This window comes from Perca fluviatilis, chromosome 8, assembly GCF_010015445.1.
Source record: "Perca fluviatilis chromosome 8, GENO_Pfluv_1.0, whole genome shotgun sequence".
Taxonomy (NCBI): Eukaryota; Metazoa; Chordata; class Actinopteri; order Perciformes; family Percidae; genus Perca; species Perca fluviatilis.
In genome coordinates, this window is record NC_053119.1 from 25,975,766 (window position 1) to 25,996,213 (window position 20,448).

Sequence of the window (20,448 nt, forward strand, 5' to 3'; positions counted from 1 at the left end):
CTTTTTTCAACATACTATTCTATGACTTTTTCCAACATACTATACTATGACTTTTTATCTCTTTTTTTCAATATACTTATATAGGACTGTTTTCGACATTCTATACTGTCTTTTTAATTACTTTTTTTAATACTTTTTGCAACATACGACTATTTTCGATATGCTATACTATGACCTTTTTTATCACTTTTTTGGATATACCATACTTTGACTTTTTATGACTCTTTTCGACATAATATACTGACTTTTTTCACCACTTTTCTTGTCTTTTTCATGAAATCTTTCGTCATACTATACAGTACTATGACTTTTTATCACTTTTTTCGACATACTTTACTATGCTTTGACAACTATAACTTTTATTACTTTTTTTCAATATACTATGCTGACTCTTTTCAACGTACTTTATTTGATGTCTATACTATGACTATTTGCACTTGAAATGACTTTCATGTTGTAGGTTTGTGCATTTGCAAGTCTGGGTTGTCCTGGATACAATGGGGGAGAAGCGCTGCTGGGTCTTCGTGGTGATCACATACAGGTGCTCTTTGGATACTTCAGGTGTAGTGTCTTGGATTTCAGGTAAGTCGACACAAAGTGTTTGGAATAGTGTGTACCAGTGAAAATGACAAAGCTTGTTGACCAGGTTTATTACAATATTCAGCATTTTAAACAGACTTTATCTATTCCAAATCCAATGTTGGACTCCGCTGCTGTAACTGTATAGAAGCATTAAACCTCAGCATACATAAGCTTAATTAACTGTTAAAGTGTACCTGGAAAAACAACAGCCACACAAAAGCAATTTTTTCATCAATAATATTAATTTGCTTCGAATAAAAACTAAATAAAAAGGGAACACCCCGTTAAATACTCTCAGATCTTTTTTTTTCTCTATAAATAGAAAATGTCCATCCCACTCTTCAGTAAGCTTTTTGGTTCTCCGGTAAAACTTAAAAAAAAATAAAAACATACAGTTACATAAAAAGTACATTTGTTAATCCAAAGCTTACATCAATGCTGGAGGCACTGAGTCTACCTACATCCTCCCACTCTGCATTATTAGTTAGAGCAGGACAAAGCCAAAAGTCCAGCATGGCTGCCTCACTTGACTCAGTCTATTGTCCCTTCACATAGCTTCAGTCAGAACCAGGAGGTTACCGTTGATCCCAATCCTCCAAGGCAATTATTTATTTTGCCAGTTTTGTCCAGTAGAGGGCAGCAATGTTTCATAATTCAGAGTTCCCACCTGTTGCATTCATCTGTTGCTTCTCCATTTAAGCTTCCCGAGCCTTGGAGAAAAAGCATCCCATTGTCCAATAAACATACTGTACACTGCAATTAATGCCAAGATGGGGTGCTTGGCACAAAATATGAAACGGTGCATTGTCTACAGAGTGAAGTAACTGCTGCCAAATAACTCACTGATCTGTGTTCCAGTGTCAAAGCACTGTGGGAGTTGCTTGTTACCAGAGATAGGATCAGATGTTGCTAAGAAAACATCTGTACTCAAACCATTTCAACAGCGTCTTAAGATCTGATCCTGTATCAGTGATAAGATGAAACATTTGCTTCAACTGCCACATTCTTATTTTGGTCTTCTCTCCTCAGCAGCTGTCCCGTTGTCTTCAGACTCGGGAGGTGATGCAGAGAGAGCGCAGCCGTTGAGCCAGGGTGGCCTCCAGCTCCTCCAGAGGCAATTCTCCCCGGCAGTGAACCAGCGTAGAAGTGGAGTTGTTCCCTTGTCGGGCTGCGGCGGGTCCCAACAGCAGGCTCCTGAAGCCCTCTCTCTCCAGTAGAGCAGGCATCTGCTGCAAGAAGTAACCTTCACAGAATGAGCTCAGCTCCACTGAACCATGGGCCTGGGAAAAGAGAGGACAAACTCATGTTTTTGCCTTAAAGTGCTCATATTATGCTCATTTTCAGGTTCATAATTGTATTTAGAGGTTGTACCAGAATAGGTTTATGTGGTTTAATTTTCAGAGAACACCATATATTTGTTGTACTGCACATGGCTGCAGCTGCACTTTTCACCCTGTGTGTTGAGAGCTCTGTTTTAGCTACAGAGTGAGGCATCTCTCTTCTGTACCATCTTTGTTGGGAGTCGCACATGCACAGTAAGTACTGCTAGCTAGTCCGTTGCAGAGTACGAGGGAGTGCCATGCTAGCAGCTAGGCGAGCATTATAACGTGTGTTACAAAGTGACACGCATTCGTCATGGAAGTAAAGGCTGGACTACAATAGAGCTGTTTGGAGCAGTTTTTGAACAGTGTTTTCTGTTGGAAATGGTAAGTCCCTTTGGGGTGGACTTTGGGCTTTTTCACTTTGTAAACCTATAACATGCACAAAAACATTTATAACACAATAAAGGAAAGGGGAAAAGCTAAAAGGCATAATATGAGCACTTTAATAAAAGTATAGCTGAGTGTCAAGAAAACTGCTTTTCGGTGTTTACATGTAACATGGTGTCTTTTGTGCAGTAAACTTGATTTCCCAGTTGATGTGTGAAATTAGAATCCTCTCACTCATTATACTTAAGAAATATAGTTTGTATTCATGCACAATCTTTTTTCATTTTTTAACATGAAACATTCTCCTTCCGTGAGTCACCGTAGTTACAGAGGCATATAGAGCACATGTCTGCTATATAATAAAGCTCGCTATTCTGAAAGTTCACATATCAGTACAATATGATCCCGGCTTCTCAGTGTGCATGTGTGTTTTACCTTGGCTGTCTTGTAGATGCTGACTGCATTATCCAGGTTGATGAGCTTAGAGCAGATGCGTTCACAGTGTCTTTGTAGCACCCCCAGCTGGAAGAGACTAGCAGCTGACAACAACTGCAGGAGAAATCACAAGCAAATGTATTATATTTCATTCAGTAACAGTAATAAATCCAACACTTGGATACAGACGTAAAGGACAATTCAGTTAGTTTGGGCTATTTGTTAAGACATAGAGAAACATTTATACTGATAGAGAAGTCCCCAGTATAGCCATAATGCATAATGCATTGTAATGGATTGTAAATCATGGTGTGTTCACCTTGGTTTTTAGTTCTAAATAAGTTTTGCTTTACTGGGGTTGTACCTACATGGTTGAATGCACTTATTGGAAGTTGCTTTGGATAAAAGCTAAGTAAATGTAATATTTTAACCAGGGATTTGCGTTATCACTAAATGAACATTTCTTTAAAACCCTTTAAAAAGCAGTATGTATACACTGCATTTACAGGGCTTAACTAAAATCCAAGAGGTTTTACTGAATAGTACATTGCAGAAAAAAAACATTGTATAGGTGCATGTGGAGAGGCAGCGCTAGGCAGGAAGTAACTCATTCATTAGAAGCTTATCCAAAACATGCAGTCTGCTGTGCCAATCTTATTTATTAACAGAAAAAGTCATTACGTTTTTAAGTATTTTTTATGTTTTTATGGTATTGTTGAAGCAAGTAAATTGTCAATTTGACAAATTGAGTTGTAACTGATGAGATTGAGGTGACCATTTAATCCTGTGAACATGTATAACTAATAACCCCTGGGATTTCTAAGAAGTATGTTTCACACAACTACACAGATAGATGGTGTGTATCTGTTTAGTGGTTCTCACCTCCAACAAGTCAGGAACAACTGTCTTCAGTGACTCTGTTCCTCCACAGTACAGGTATGACATCATCATCTGCAGAGGGGTCAAAGGTCTCATGAAGGAAAAAGTCGCTACCGTAGTTGAACTAAATGATGTATGCATTTTGTAATATGCGATATGTCTGTCTCCAATTCCTTTTTCATCAGTCTTGATTCATTGTGTCACACTGAAATAAAGAACTACTTAGGGAAGTATTTTTGGAAATAAAGAGTATATTTGTTACCTGGAAAATGTTGTACTTGATGTCACTGATCTCAATGTCCTTGTTGGGGCTTCCATCTGGTCCAGAGCACGCCAACAGAGACTTGAATCTAAAAGAAAACAAATATCCTTGTCAAAACACTTTAGGATTTTTTTTAATGGCCATTGTCCTGTAAGTATGTATCTTTCTGCCCAGTGTGAAGCTGTCTGCACTCACCTGTCAGAAGCTGTGATCAGCAGGACTCTGTGGCCGTAGAACGGTTTCCCCTCCACCACAAATGTCACATCTGACATCTCCTGGTTATTCAGGAAATGAGGGTCTGTAGGAAACATATCAGCACCTCCTTACAACTCCATTCACAGGACAGCTTTTTAGTGACAAGTAAGCCAGTCTGAACACCATACCTGTCAAGTATCCCGTTTTGGCCGGGAAAGTCCCGTATTTTACCCTTCTTTCCCGCCGTCCTCCCGTATTAGTATTTTCCCGTAAATCTCCCGTATTTTAACCTGTGTTATTAAAAATAATAATAGCCCGGGCCCGAGCGGAGTTAAAAAAAAAAAAAAAAAAACAACATTCCCAATCTGAGCTCTGTCACTAGCCTCGCGATAACCTGCAGTAGGCAGTAGCCCACTACAGGTGCTGTAGGTGGCAGTTGTCGCAAGGTTAGTGTGTGAGGTCAGATGATGAGTGACAACGCAGGAAAAAAAGAAAAAAAACAGAGACGGATGATGGACGCTACGACAGAGACGGTGCGCTGCCAAAACTTATGAAGGCTTTACTATGCATTCCCCACAGCAATGCAAGTTGAGAAAGGGTGTTTAGCATGGTACGAAAGATTGTTACAGAGAATAGGATGACGTTAGACAACAGAACTGTCTGCGCTCTACTCTCATGTAAAATGAACCACTCTGGCCCCGCCCACTAATACACTCCTTCCTAAACCGTCTTAAAGAATGCAAAGTCTGCAACAAATTTGTACAATAACTCACTAAAAGAGTAAAGAAAAGTCATGTGAAATGAAGAGAAAAACTGTAAAAGAAAAGCAATATGAAATGAAAAGAATGTGTGGAAAGAAAATAAAATGTAAATGTGAAAACAAGCAATGTTATAAATTGTAAATGTTTTCAGCATTCTGCACCAAGTGGTGATTTTAGCTTTCTTGTACACCTGTCTTAAAATGTAAGGGATACTGGAGCTTGGTTGGGGTGGTGGGACTGCTCGCAGTGGGCGCCGGAAAATTTCCCTTATTTTCAAATCCAAAACTTGACAGGTATGCTGAACACTGGTCCACCATCATACCAGCACACATTCAGACAGTGTCTTGTATGCAAGTGTTTTGTGATTGTGCCTAGATCCTCACACCTGACATCAGTATGCATCTCAAAGGTGTCTCGAGCTCACCATTTGTTTTGGTTTTTTTTAACATATTTTTATTGAATTTCCAAGGGCACATACAACATAAAGTAAGACAACCACAGAGTTAAGCACAAAGCCCTCCTTTGAGCCCACACACAACCCCTTAAAAAAACAACTAAGAGGGCGCCCAGATAGCTCAGTTGGTAGAGCGGGCGCCCATATATAGAGGTTTACTCCTCGATGCAGCAGGCCCGGGTTCGGCTCTGACCTGCGGCCCTTTTCTGCATGTCATTCCCCCTCTCTCTCCCCTTTCCTGTCTTCAGCTGTCCTATCAAAAATAAAGGCAAAAAATGCCCAAAAAATAATCTTAAAAAAACAACAACAAAAAAAACAACTAAGACAACAACATAAAAAACTAAACAAAAACAACCAAAACCCAGAAGGGTTGCACAGTTGAGGCATACTCAACGTAATCAGTCAAAATGGGTTACTTAAGCCATTGTGTGTTATCTGGAAATGTACTTTGAGACCATGCTAAACCATAGAGGCCACTCCAAAGGGTCCGTGCACCATCCTTCCCAATATAGTCCAAGAAGGGGTCCCAGATTTCGAAAAAGCGAAAAGGCATGTCTCTGAGCCAGAAGCTAATAGCTTCTAATGGGAGAAGTTCGAACACATTCCGAGTCCATTGTGAAATTGTGGGAACAGAGTCCGAGATCCACAGAAGAAGAATGCATCTCCTTGCATTAAAGAGAAGCACCAGCAGCAGCTTTAGTTTGGAGGAGCCGAGACCCAGTGCTTTAGGATTTAACCCCAGAATACAGCTGACAGGAGTAAGAGCTAGTTTTTTCTTGAATATAACATCAATTTCCTTACATATTTTGACCCAGAAGTCATTAATAAAGGGGCATTCAAATATACAGTGGAAATATGTACCTTCAGAAATCTTACATTTATTACAACATTTCGTGAGCAATGGGTTAAACTTACTGCGTATCACCAGTGTGATTTGGAGCCTTTGTATGTCCCTAAATTGCATCTCCCTGACTTTGTTTGTAAATAAGCAACCTGCAGGGCCTGACCAAACCCCATCCCACACATCGTCCAAGATAGTCTCGCCAAAATCCACTTCCCAGAGAGATCTGACATGAACAGTACAGTTACTGGTTAAAATTGACAGGGCCTTGTAAAACCTGCTAATAAGTTAGCTTCTGGACAGCCTTCTCCATAACTGAGATGGAAAACCCATTAGGATACAACTTAGTATTATAAAGAATGAAACTGCGTATTTGCAAATACCTCAAAAAGTTATTCTGCGGAAGATTGTACTTCTCTCTGAGCTGATCGAAAGACAACACAGTGCCCTCTGTCAGCAAGTCACCCACAGTCTTTATACCCCTACTAAACCACATTGAGAAGGCTTGGTCGAACAGACCAGGAGGAAAATCTGGGTTCAAATGAACAGGTGTGAGGAGAGGACTTTTAAAGTATTCTGTAAAAAGTGGGGCCCACTTCAATGCCTGTCACCAAAGGATCAGATCTAATGGCCTCTGCTAGGGGCTCCATGGCAAAGGTGAATAAAAGTGGCGAGGCCCTGTCTAGTGCCCCGTCTTACCAAGAACGGGGAAGACCTAAGGCCATTTGTAATAACAGAGGCGTGAGGGGCATCATACAGAAGAAATATCCACTTAATAAAGTTGTCACCAAGGTTACATTTTGAAATAACAACAGGTAGGGCCACTCAATCCTGTCAAAGGCCTTCTCTGCGTCAAGGGAGATGACGAGAGATTTGGCCTTTGATGTTTAACCATACTGTATGAGGTTCAATAGTCTCCTTACATTAAAAAAAAACATTGTCTTGTTCCAGCTTCTCAATTGTGAGAAATTGTTGCTTGTATTGATAGTAAACTGGCTATTTTAGTTTTAGGAAATTGTGATGGGTGGGAATTTTTTACTTTTTATAATATTTTATTGATCAATTTATCAAGAAAATAATTAGCAGATTAGTCAAAATTTGTAGATTAGTAAAAATGTCAACATAACGCCATCTCATGGTGTAGACACATATAGCCGACGGCCGACCGTTGACAGAAAACCCCGTCGATATGATCAGTCGCGTCCCCGAGGTCCAAAAAACTGCCACAGAACAGACCAAAAAGACGAGAGGAGACGAGACGTAATACATCTCTATAACAGCAGGCGCCGCTAATCTGTAATGTTGCCCGAGAAATGAAAACCGGCAGCTGATTGGACGAACGGCGTACATGGTATGTTTTTTTTTTCTCCGGAAATTCAGAGGCAGACTGTCATGGCGGCCGTTCAGAATACGATCTCATATTGTACTAAAATAGTTCACTGAAACATGTTTCTGAAAACATTTTAAGCGAGAAATAGGCCATGCAGTTGCTGAATCTGTCTTCATTTCAGATCAACAAAGGTCAGTTTAAAAGATTTTCATCAGATTTTGAGAGACTGTAGTCACCTCATTCCGCTCGTCATTTCCGGGTGAGTCCCGACAGCCCTGCCGCCGACCGAACATGTCAGGTCGGCCAAAATGAACGCCGACAGCCCCCCAGACGGACGACGACACGGGACACACCGAACAGATTTGAGTCACTGACCTCTCCAGACTGTCCCAATAATCGGCCCGATGTGTCCCGGCCTTTAGTCGTCCACTCGCTTTAAACACTGAGCTATGGTTCTTCATATACATTTAAGAATCATAGTTTCCTTACCCAACTGTGCTGAAAGCGTTGCCTTCATCCCAGGGATGGCTGGAAGAGGTGCAGGGCCAAAACAGTGACTGAAAATAGTTGCCAACTGCTGTATAATGGCATCATTCTGGAGGAAAGAGAAAGATGGGCATTATATCACACATCTAAACTCTTGCTGACAACATGAAGAGGAAGACAAGCACACACTCTGGGGTTTGTGTTTGATGGTACCTTGGTGCTACGTAAGATAGTGAACATCAGGGGCAGGCCTACTGTGACCAGCTCCTCACAGTAGTCCTCTTCTTTGATGGTGGTGAACTCTCTGAGGAGTGAGAGGGCGACCCCGGCCCTGGACTGCTGCTGGGCACAACGCAGAGATTCCAGCCACACATGTAGTTTCCATGGTACACCTAGGTCCAAAGGGGAACATTTCTTGTTTGGTTTTCAAGGCAAATCACAATTTGAAAAGTAAGCAAATCCTCTTTGACATGTGATAGGTACCCAAAGCTCGTAGCTCCATGGTGACGTCCAGGTAGCCATGCTCAGCGCTGTAGTAGCTGGCCTCTTGCAGAGCCTTCATCCGGGCCTTGCAGAGCCTTGCTATGCCCACCTCTGGCAGGGCCCCATGGCCAGAGGAAGGGGTGGGGAGGGGGGAGAGAGGGAGGAAAGGGCAGATCCCGGCCTCTTCACCCTCCACCCCCTCAGCTAAGATCTCCTCCAGAGACAGGACATCCTCTTTGACTTGCTGGGGCTGAGTCAGTAGCTTTCTCAGCACGTTCCTGACAAGATGAATGGGAGGAAGAAGTGGGGAAAAAAGAAGACAAGGAAGCAGAAAAACATAAAAACATTAATATATGTCCAAACTGAAACGCATACATACATACATTTTTTGTGACCCTGTACCCTCCTCTCTGATTACATAATCGGTCACCCTCACTGTGGAATGTGAAGTGTTGAGTCTGCATTGTGTTCACACATACACACAGTGAACAGGTGGAAAGGTTTACGCTACCAGTTGGTGTTTAAAGACAGATGGACTCTGAATAGAAAGAGGCCATGAATTCGCTTTTTTTTTTAATACACTCTTGAACCTTTCAAGGTCTTCCATTTCACCACATGATAAAAGGGATAAATCAATCCTCAAAGCTCAAATGCAGACTCGGGTCAAGTATGATAGAGTGCTGACATAGTTAGCGTTATTTCAGCATTACTTTCTTCTCTGCGGTTAAAAGGCCAAAAGCAAGTTTGTTAGAAGCTTCCAGCAGCATCTGTTGACAACATGCCGTTTTCCAATCAGATTGAGAGACACATACCTGTGTCCATGTGCGGCAGCATGGCTGAAACAGTTCATGTCTTCATAGAGGGATGACGTAAGGGCATTTCCATCATGGGTCTTTGATAACGGGTCTGCGCCTCGTGCCAGGAGCAAACTCACCATCTCATAGTTGCCTGGGAAGCACATAACAGTCAATTACATACAAATAAACATCCTCAACACATTTAAATGAAATGTTTTAACATTACCAACCATAACTATCTTCGCCGTTGGCAAAGCCGTACTTCAAGTAATCTATTCAGCTCATGTTTTTCCCCACAGGTGCAGTCTACTTTGTATTTTTGAATAGTTAACATATCATCCCACAACATTTCTTATGGTTTCATTTGATTGTTTGTGTTTTTATTGCTTATGTTATCATTAATTAGTGCAGTTATACTCTAGATGTCTTCTTTCTGGCTTTATTGCACTTACTGCTGCAACAAACATATTTTGCATTTTCAAACAAGCAAACACATTCATAGTAGGCCCTATTTAAACACTTTCATTGCTGCTATGTAAAACATGTGTATCTTTTACTACAGCTATGTGTGGCTTTTAGATGATCCCGCAGAGGAATGCTGCCCAGAGGCTTCTAAACAACCACAGGCAGCGCTCACTTTGCCTTTATTTACCCTCTCATTACCTCGTTTCTCCAGCCAATGTATCATTCACAAATCAATCCAGTGCTACTGTTGGTGGTCTTTTGAAAAACTAGCCCACTACTGTACTGGTGACTAATAATTGTGAGCGGTATTATTAGTTGATTTGCAGAAAGTGGCTCTAATTCATTCATCTCTTCATGTCTCCCTTCCAGACTTTCTGCCTGTATAATTTAGTAGTAAGTAGTAATTTAGCTGCTATAAATCAGAACACAGACTTTCTGTAAGTAGGACAATGCTCTAACATCATCATTGTGTTATTCTATGTGCTGTGTGCTGTGTGTGTGTGTATGTGTGTGTATGTGTATGTGTGTGTATGTGTGTGTGTGTGTGTGTGTGTGTGTGTGTGTGTGTGTGTGTGTGTGTGTGTGTGTGTGTGTGTGTGTGTGTGTGTGTGTGTGTGTGTTTTTCGCTACAGCATCATCTACGTTGATGGTATAGAAACCCACTGTAACATATGATTACACGGGTCTGAATTTAAATAACTCATATAACTATCTGACTACAATAATCTGTAACTCATGCGATCTGCAACCTTCATTTATAGTATAACTGGGATTCCACTTAGTAAACAGCTATCAGGCTAGAACAACCTGCATTTATTGTGCCTTTATAGCGGAGATTATCCTTGGTGGTGGACACTATGCTGCACAATAGTTTGATACCAGAAACTGCGTTTTGGAAAATTTGTCATGAGGATACACCACAGCAAAGGTAAAGGCTGCCCAGTGTCGACTATCAGGATGCACAGAGGGGTGCTTTGGGGAACATGGTGGAACCTGAACGCACGGGACAAATCGGTGTTACAAACCAAGATGAAGATAATACTCTTAAGTGTAGAAGTTTACATACCATGCAGCGCTTTAATAAATGTGTCCATGTGTTTAAATTGTTGAAGCCTATTTACCGCCACGTCAAGGTTAGCCCCGGCATCGATCAACATCTGGACTAAGGCCTCATCTCCAGCTGCACAGGCATACATCAGAGGTGTCATCCCCTGAGTGACGAACAGGAAGGAGTGCAATGGACACATGAAAGAGGAGAAACAAATACATGAAGTGCTGCTAAAAATTATCTCTGAGTATGAGTTCATATGTATAATTTTGCAATATAAATTTAAAGACACATCATACATTAAACACATTTATACCGGTATACACAAAGAGACAGGTTTTCAGTACCTGGTCATCCATGCTGTTGACCCCATCTGGCCCCAGCAGGTGGATGGCTTGGCCAATGAGATCTGTGCGTCCACAGTTGAGCATCCGAAAACCCAAGTCTAGGTGGAACTTGTCTGTGGCAGCTTTGGAGTCCAGACGCTTGAAGGAGCTAAAGCAACATTCAGGCCTGACGGAGACAGAGACACAAAGAAAGAGTAAGATAATACTCTGTGAGAGGTAACCAACTGGGTCTGAGAAGAGGTGCTGGAGTTTAATTTGACTAGATCCAGTCTAGAAATCTAGCAGCAACAACCCTTGAGAGTGTATGCGTGTGTGTGTGTGTGTGTGTGTGTGTGTGTGTGTGTGTGTGTGTGTGTGTGTGTGTGTGTGTGTGTGTGTGTGTGTGTGTGTGTGTGTGTGTGTGTGTGTGTGTGTTCTCTTTACTTCAGCTGTCTTGGTTCACAGTCCAGTCCTGGAAGGAGTAGCCTGGCAGTCTGTCTGACGTCATCACTGTCCACCAATAGACTCTTGCGATGCTCAGCATGAACTATGGCCACTCTCATCCACTCCATCAGAGGTGGCAGCAACAGGAATGGCCTGTAAAATAGAAAAGATACATGATTGCACTTCTGTCCATTTATATGCTTGGTACAAAACATTTTTTATCAACTATAATGTAGGAGTAGTATACAGCAACGTCTGTGTGGAGGGCGTCTTCACTCGTGATTCAGTCATATTGATAGGGAAACTGTCTTCAAACAGATGACGTATGTATGTCTGGCAGTACTTCCCCTCACCCTGACCAGTGCGCAGTGAGTCACACACAGACACACAGACACCAACAGATGTGTATAAAATATGACTGATCAGTGTTTATATGTTGGTTTCCAGGTGGTGCAGTTACACATCAGCTTTCTTTGTCTGTAAGATCTGATGGGAGATGAAAAAAGAACTGTGCCGTCATTTGTGCTGTAGTTTGATAGACAAAATACTGCAGTGGCTTTGGAATAAACAGCCTATTTTTAAACCAGCTGTAACAGAAAGAACTACCTAAGGGAGATAAATAAAGGTGCAGCACTCTGGCATGGTTTATAGATACTTTCTAGGGAAGAGAGAACCAAGTGAAACTAAAAAGGCAAGGAAAGGATAAAAATAGAAATGATAGACAGGATTGACCTGAGCCTGAGGGAACAAGAGAAAATGACATAAATCTTGGAGAAGCAATGGAGTAAACATCAGTTGAGGAATAAAAGAGAGCAGAACATTAGGTCTGCTGTGGTATTTCTAAACATGGCATTCTGAAAGTCATCTGGAATATTCGATTGTTCTTTTTCTTTCTTTCTTCATTGTCCTCATCTTTCAACTAAATCCCCATAGAAAACACTGGTGATATGGTTATCTGCAACGCCACGTCTAGCCGGTTATCTGGTATTAATCCCATCTTGTATGTGCCTTTCTCTCACCATATGTGCCCGTGAACAATGACACATTATTGTTGCTTTGCGTTTGATCCTATGGAGCCTCATTCAGAGTGTGTTAATGATTGTTTGAACACTGCTTCTGTGTTATCACAAGATACTAAGCAGCCTTTCTCCTGCTGTGATGTTATTCTTAGAAGTGGCTTCACCTTTGTTCTGAGGAGACGGAAACACTCCAATGCATATCATGAATACAGATGAAGGCAAAAGCATGAGCAGTATACAAGCATATAGCTCTGTATTGTGCATGCTATAGAGATTGTTGTTACTGTTAATGAGCACTGGGACCCCTGCAGTGGCATTTATTCTCCTCACTGTTTAATTCAAGTAAGCTACCTGCGGTTTCCTATAGAAAACACTCTTTCTCATCAGTGCTTTGTTAATAATGTATATTGTAAAGTCACTTTACTAAAGTGGATCTTCATTTTATCTGAAGGTTTCACAAAGTGAAAGTCAGACCTTTTAATACCTCACTTAATGTAATATGCACCTGAATTTAACAAACAAATATGTATAAGAGCTTTTTAACATAGATAATGAAAGCTTTTCATAACTGGATGGTTGTTGTTGGATACAACTGTGATGATAAAAAAAAACTGTTTTTCATATTGTATTCCTACCAAAAATTCTGTCGTAGTTGTTCTTTAATAACTGCATTGCAGACATATAATTATGAATTACGCACATTAATTATTATCTACAGTATATCTCAGGAACCTGCAGATACCCTGCTGTCCCCTGTTTCTGTCTGTTGTATCTTCTAGCTGATCTGTCTGATGTTGCTACTTTATTAGTCAGTGATCAGACCCTGCTGTCACCCAGGCGTGACAGTTAACAAGCAGATGACTAGGTGCATACAAGGAGCGTTTGGGTGTTTGGCAGGGAGGCAGGTGGGGTATGTCATGATGAAGAAGGGGGTTGGTGATAGTGCTGCAGGGTGTAGAGTGATAAGAAAGTCCTGTTTCTGAGGTGAGGAGGGTCAGTGGGTTTGGGAATTAATGTTATACTCCTCTTAATGGGCTTCACTCACCACAAAAAGGACTGTGTCTGAGTCTGTTTTCTTGTGTGTGCATTTGTGCATGTGTCTGTCTTTCTGAATCTGTCTCACTGAATGCAGAACTAAAGCAGCTCCAATCAACTATAGCAAGCTTTTAACACGTAACACTTATTGATCCATCAGAGAGATTTCCCCCCGTCCTCCACTCTATCAATCAGCCTTTCACAGCCTGTGTTTTAGTGAGTAATGAAAAAACATAAATATTCTAGTCTCTGCAAAATAACCATGGTGGTTCATGGACAGGTTTTCCAATAAAATACTTTACCTGAAGTTTTACACCAATTAACTAGTGCTTTCAAACGATTAAAATATTTAATCGTAATGAATTGCATATTTCTATCTATTCTAAATGTCCCTTGATTTCAAAACCCAAACTCCACGGGAGCAAACACATTTTACGCCGTTAAAATGGGGTTGCGTTAACGCCGTTAATAACGCGTTTAACTGACAGCACTACAATTAACCTTTAATGTTGTACTAGAGTGTGTGTGTGTGTGTGTGTGTGTGTGTGTGTGTGTGTGTGTGTGTGTGTGTGTGTGTGTGTGTGTGTTGATGCACACAAATGTATCATGTGCATGCACAAATCAAGTGAGGCCATATGTGTATACACCTTATCAGTGGCCCACAATTGCAGACAGATGGAGCATGGCTGTACCATCACCCAGGCAGTTCTGGCCCCTATCCCACCATTCATAACTCATTTTTTCCTCAAAACATGAATTGCCCCCCCCCCCCCATACACATCCCAGCTGACCCGTGTCTGGGTTATGCCCCTCAGCCTGAAACACAAACTTCAGCCTCGTCCGAGAGTCAGTGCGACATCAAAGCTGAGCCTCCTGTTAACACTGAAACTAGATAGCACTTCTGGCTAGCCTACTGACCCGACATGCTAAGGCTACCCACTGAGAACAGTGGGATGTCACACACACACACACACACACACACACACACACACACGATTCATGGCGCCGTTCTCACCACCACCTGGCTGGTCATAAAATGACAGTCAACTCAAATTGTGGTCAGGTGTGTTTGAACTCTAACCTGTCCAACATGAAAAGCAAAAGCTTTTCTCCCCAGGAGAACATCACACATGCTACACTAGCTACATATTATGTTCAGTGTGTCCTATATCTGAAGCCACTGTGAGTGAGTTCACAGTGTAAGAAACTTCAATCCGGTCTTAAAGCAGACCCCATCATGCGCTGCAGAGGGCAAGGTTAACCACTGATCTAGAGTCAGATTACTCTCATTAAGGCTTCATAAGGGGGGGTGTAACCATATCTGATGTATCTGTGGTTAGACTTAAGCTCCACTGGCTACATCTTATCACAGTAACACATCTATCCATTAGGGCTCCCTTGCATCTGCTGAAGGAGGCAGAAGGGTTGGGGTGGTCTGTTCAGCAGTGTTTGGAAGTGCTCGTTTTGAGTGGGGAGACGAGTGATTCTACCAATAAAATAGATTTCTTAATAATTTTCCGCACTAATCAAAGTTCTTTTACTATGCTGTGGCTTAAAGAGGAGTGTAAGTGCAGAACTAATAGGTAGACACACAGACACTGGTGTTTGCCCTCCTACATTTTATGCAGTCTAATACTCATATACAATCACTAACACTATACAACATCATCGGTAACAACTACAACTAAACACCAGGTTTAAAGGATGGCGACAAAAAGGGCACCTCTTGTAGTCTCGAGGATTCTGCAATAAGGCTCTCATCAGGCTCCCTATAATGTTTGATGATGTGGGCCACACAGATTTGGTGGTTTTGGGTTTCGCCCAAAGACTTTATAAAGCTTTCAATAGAGGGTGAGCCAGAGAGATTGAGAGGCCCATTGTAGGAGAGCAGTCTGTATTATTACCAGGCCCTTACATTGTAATCACTACCAGGTTTGTGCTGCTCTACTCCACCTGAGTCTGTCATGCCTGCTGACATTTACAGAAACTACACACAGTCCCACAGAGAAGCATGTAAGCAAACCAGTAGATCTAGGCTAGAAAGAAAAACAGAAAGTGGCAGATGTTCCAAAGTATACAGTATAACAGGATGCTAAATCATTTCATCCTACACACAAACCAGACTGATACAAACCCAACATTCAAAACATCTGACGAGTTGGAAGAAACAGCCAGGATAGGGAAAAGAGGGGTGTATATTTGCTGTTCTGTTCTCTTTGATGTTAATGAGGAGCCCACCTTTTCTCACTCAAACTGTGTCTGTTCATTATTAAATGTATAGGAGCCAGCTGGCTCTGAGTGCATACACACGTGTGTGTGTGGAGGTACGTGTGCTTAGGTCAGAAATGTGGATGATTTCATCACAAAAACGTTTATGTAACTGATCATCTCACAGATATCACACAATTGTAACGAATACTCTTACTTTAACTGATGGTATTTTTGAGGAAAAGAAACATGACTCAGGTCAGGGTTACTCCTTACTTTCTGTGGAAACCCAACAACATGAAATATTTTTCCTGAGATGTACTGTATATAAAGCCAAGAATCGGCAAAGAAAAATATTCACAATTATCAGGTATACTGTTAAAACCAAAACACTGGAATATATAATATAAATTTGACATGATACATTGCATTCAGGCTGTCCACATATTTTCAACCACTAGTCTTAGGACTGGAAAAAGGCAATCATTACCATAATTGTTCTACAAAGGCAACCCAAGGAAGATCTGAGGCGACCCTAACAGAATTACAGACCATTAGCACCTTTTGAAAATCCCTTAAATCACAGTCTTCAGCCTAATTTACACTCTAAAGGTGCAATGAACCCCTCTATGAGACTAACATTAACACCTAGAGTCTCTTGCTCACCTGTAATTTACTAACACTTCAATGACCAGAGGGCAATCGAATTAGGAATGGCTAAGAAAGAAATGGTCTGTGAAAAAGATGTTCACTTGATTAGAACCTCTTTGTTAATTTCTGATGCGGTGGGGGGTGTATTTGCAATGGGTAGAGTGCTGGCATTAATGACATTTCTGTCAACCTCATGAACCAAATTGAATCTTGTCTAATTACATATGTAATGTAATGTAATCAGGAAAACAAAGCATAAAATGCATGAAAGGAGAAGCAAAACACTACAAAACACATTTTCTGAGGGTGGTTCCAAAACCAAAATGGAAAACAAATCGCTGCTGAAGATTAGATCTGTTATTTCACTGCCTGTGGTACACTTTATAGAGCATCTAAAATGCTCTTGTCCGGCCATGCATGACTCCCACCTCTCCTTGCTGAGTGCCATGCGTGGGGGATCCAAGTTGGGATTCTCCATGGACTCCATTTGTGGGCAGCGCAGGAAGTAGTAAAGGGTGTGGAGGGCGTCCGGCGACCAGGACACGGGCTGCTGGGGGCGGGCGTGGCGGGCTGGGCTCATTCCTGGGCGCACTGAGGTTAGGCGCTGCATGTGGTGCATTGCACGGGACACCAAGTCACCTGGAACAAAGGAAATAAGAGAAAGATCGGAGTAAGATGGTTTAGTAGATATGAGTTCTAATAAATACATGAAGCTTATTCATTTCATTTTATTACATTCTTTAATAGAGTATCACGGAACACTGGAGTAGTATGTGGGCCCTAAAAATCTAAAACTATAACAAGAGTTCTCATTGCTCAGTAAAAACCCTGTGGGCTCCTAATCCAACTGGATTTCCCCTTTTCCTAAACCACTAACATTCAAACCTCCTTTACTCATTACTCTCGCTCCATGTCTCTAGTGGTATTTGCCATTAGCAGTGTCATTATCAGTAAGCACAGCCAGACGGCCAGTCTAAACAGCCATTCGTCTTTAATCATTGAAGGAGTTAATGGGCTAACAGACAGCTGATCACAGGCTCTAATGAACCGTTCAACTGTTTCTGTATTGACGCATTTCAATTACTGCACTCAGCCTGGAAAGGTGGGTGTCAGTCACATGATAAAAGTGAGGTTTAGATATGTGCTGGAGTATTGTGAAGAAAAAAAAATGATTGTGTATATGCTGCTTATCAGAGGATTCATCCGCCCACACTGTGAGCTAAGTGGACAGACATGTGCACTTGGATAAAGGCCAGTCAGATAACTGTATGTACAGTGTAATTAAACTTTATTAACCTAAGTAGACATTAATAGTTGCACAAAACACAAAAAAGGGCAAAGGGCTACAGGAGTAGAGTTTGTAGATAGCAGCCAAGTGTGTGACCATGGGTGTCATAGCAGGATCATAGTGGAGACAAAATATCAGTTGGGATGTGGAGGAGGGGCAGAGAGAGGCAGCTTGAGGGAGGGAGGCCAGGTTGAACTTGTGATTGTGTAACGCTCATTTAGTATAATTACCCCTGGGTTAATTTCTAACCAGATTACAGTGAGTGGGAGGCTGCCCGGGGGCCAAGGCTGGGGAGTCCAACAGTGTGAGTGTGTATGTGTGTGTCTATATTAAGGGGTTTGGGGTACTTCGAGGGGGGTTAGATTGGGGTAGCCCTCCCAAAACAGACCCCACTCCAAGCTGAAGGGCCTTCTTTGTGTTAACCACCACCAGCAGTCCCTCCAGGAGGTCTCCTAGGAATTCTTGCCCAAGATGGAGAGCCTCTCCGTGGCTTTCCAGCACATATTGTGCCCCAAGGCTAAACTAAGCTCCAGGGGTCAGAAAGATATGAAATACTTCATTCTTAGATTACAGCTTATATTGGAGTCTTGGTGGAAGCCTGGAAGTCAACAAACTGTGATGTGCCTGCTTTTTTAATATATATTGACTAAATGTGCCTCTTAGGTAAAAGATAATAAAAATTTTCAAAGAATAAGATAATTAGAAGATGTCAACTGTAAAATACAATTCAGTACAAAGACGTTTACACACAAGTTTGGACTTTGTCTGAACCCAGATTGCATATTGGCTTTACACGCTTTAGCACAAAGCTCATTTAATATGGGTTAATCAAATTCTGATCTTTAATATTTCTCTTACTTAACTGGATGGTCAAATACTCATAGTTTCCCATAGCTGGTAAAGACCCCCATGGAGATAAAAAATGAAACATTCAAATGTGTATGAACACAACTTTCAGAGCCAGTCTATTGCTTACACTACATTTCCAACAATTTTGGACATTTAGCTGAAATGTCCAGTTCCCTGCCATCCATTATCCATCATGTTTATGTATGCTGTGTGTTCCTGTGTCTGGCCAAGTCCAGTCTAGAGATCCAGGACTGAGTAGCTTAGCACAGATGCCCCTGTGTCTGTCTGGTCCCTTGGGCTCAGATCAGAGTGCCAAACCTTCAGTGTTTTTGTTGTGTGTATGCATATCTGTGAGCAGCACATGGATGTGTGTGTGTGTGTGTGTGTGTGTGTGTGTGTGTGTGTGTGTGTGTGTGTGTGTGTGTGTGTGTGTGTGTGTGTGTGTGTGTGTGTGTGTGTGTGTGTGTGTGTGTGTGTGTGTGTGTGTAGGCGCAAATGAGTCTGAAGGATGCCAGCCCTGCCCAGAACAGCCCAGCTTCACACCACCAGAGAGATGTGGCACAAAGAGACCACTGAGCAGTCTGAGAGAAAGAGTGTGTCTGTGTTTGAGTGTGTGTGTACACTTTCTTAATGCCTCACTAACGACGGCGGTGTATGAACGTAGCCTTGTGCTGGAGGAACAAATGGCAGAGTGTTGGCTTATTCGGAGAAGGAAACGTGTCCTCACTCTCACCAACACTAATCTTCTCCATCCCTCCTCCTCTCCCTGCACTGACAACCTCACTCTTCACCTTTCTACCTTTTCATAATCCCCCCCACACACACACACACACTTTCCACACAACCATGCTTTAGCAAATATGTACTCCATCCTTAAACTTAATCCCCATACCTTCCTTACCTCCATTCCTTCACTTTCCTTCTACTCTCTTCTACTTCTCACTTTTTCATGACCTGATTCCAGCTCTCCATCATCTGCCAACTCCAGCAGAGCCTCCAGTTTAAACAAACCATATGTACAGTAGAGTACTGTGCGACTGTGTGTGTCTGCATGCTGCTCTGTTTACCAACCAATGCGTGTGAAACATGGTCATGTAGAACTGGCAATATTTCAAGAAATAAAAAAAACTCCAATGTCTTGGAGGAAAAAAAAGTCCCAAGGGAGGTCCCTCACCTCTGAACAGATTTACACTAGCCCTGACTAGATTCTTATGTAAAGTCTCAGAATTGTAAGGAGACATTTTAATATAACACCCATCACAACCTGACCCAATTTATATATAGGACTGAACATTGCTATAATAATAATAATAATAAATTACAACATTGCTTATCACAAGACAGAAAGTGTTGAAAAATGGCATACTATTATCTCTGCTTCGCATTTGGCTGTCTGAAATAACAGCCATTTTGGCAGAAGAAAGGTTTCCTGTCTTTGAGAACCAGTTAACAGAGTGGGAAGGCCAAGGTGTGTTTAGAAAGTGTTCAGAATATGGTCAAGTCTTTAAAAACATAAAAAGACAATTAGTGTATAATTTCATGGAATGTTTACTTGTATGTAATAACAAGAATGTTTTATTGCTTCACTCTTTTATGATTGTTCAAAGAGCTCAGAGGAATTTAATAGATGAAACACATAATCTTGCTAATATTAAGTAGATCCAGGACCACACACACTATTCTGAACTTTGTGTACTCACTGAGTTCAGAAATGCTGCCCACACAGGTTGCCAGCAGGGACTGTTCCAGCGTCCTCAGCTCCAGCTGGGCATAGGCATCCTCCCTGCTGTCCACCGACGTCTGCTGGTTCTCTGTGTAGGGACTGAAATGGGCCGGGAGAGACAAAACACCTACGGAGACAAAAGCAGAGGGAGAATGGCATTTATGATTAATATGAAAAG

General features: G+C 41.7%; 1 protein-coding gene across 1 annotated transcript in view; it reads right to left on the reverse strand.

Moving 5' to 3' along the window:
- Positions 1-634: 634 nt before the first annotated feature.
- abtb2b (ankyrin repeat and BTB (POZ) domain containing 2b) overlaps positions 635-20,448 on the reverse strand; it is a 50,685-nt gene continuing 30,871 nt past the window's right edge. The window contains 15 exon segments of the mRNA XM_039809390.1: positions 635-1,862; positions 2,727-2,840; positions 3,609-3,677; positions 3,868-3,955; positions 4,063-4,165; positions 7,938-8,043; positions 8,148-8,326; positions 8,418-8,695; positions 9,230-9,453; positions 10,559-10,672; positions 10,801-10,890; positions 11,075-11,240; positions 11,498-11,650; positions 16,839-17,049; positions 20,248-20,397. Coding sequence (XP_039665324.1) covers positions 1,629-1,862; positions 2,727-2,840; positions 3,609-3,677; positions 3,868-3,955; positions 4,063-4,165; positions 7,938-8,043; positions 8,148-8,326; positions 8,418-8,695; positions 9,230-9,453; positions 10,559-10,672; positions 10,801-10,890; positions 11,075-11,240; positions 11,498-11,650; positions 16,839-17,049; positions 20,248-20,397 — 2,279 coding nt within the window. The 3' untranslated portion in view covers positions 635-1,628.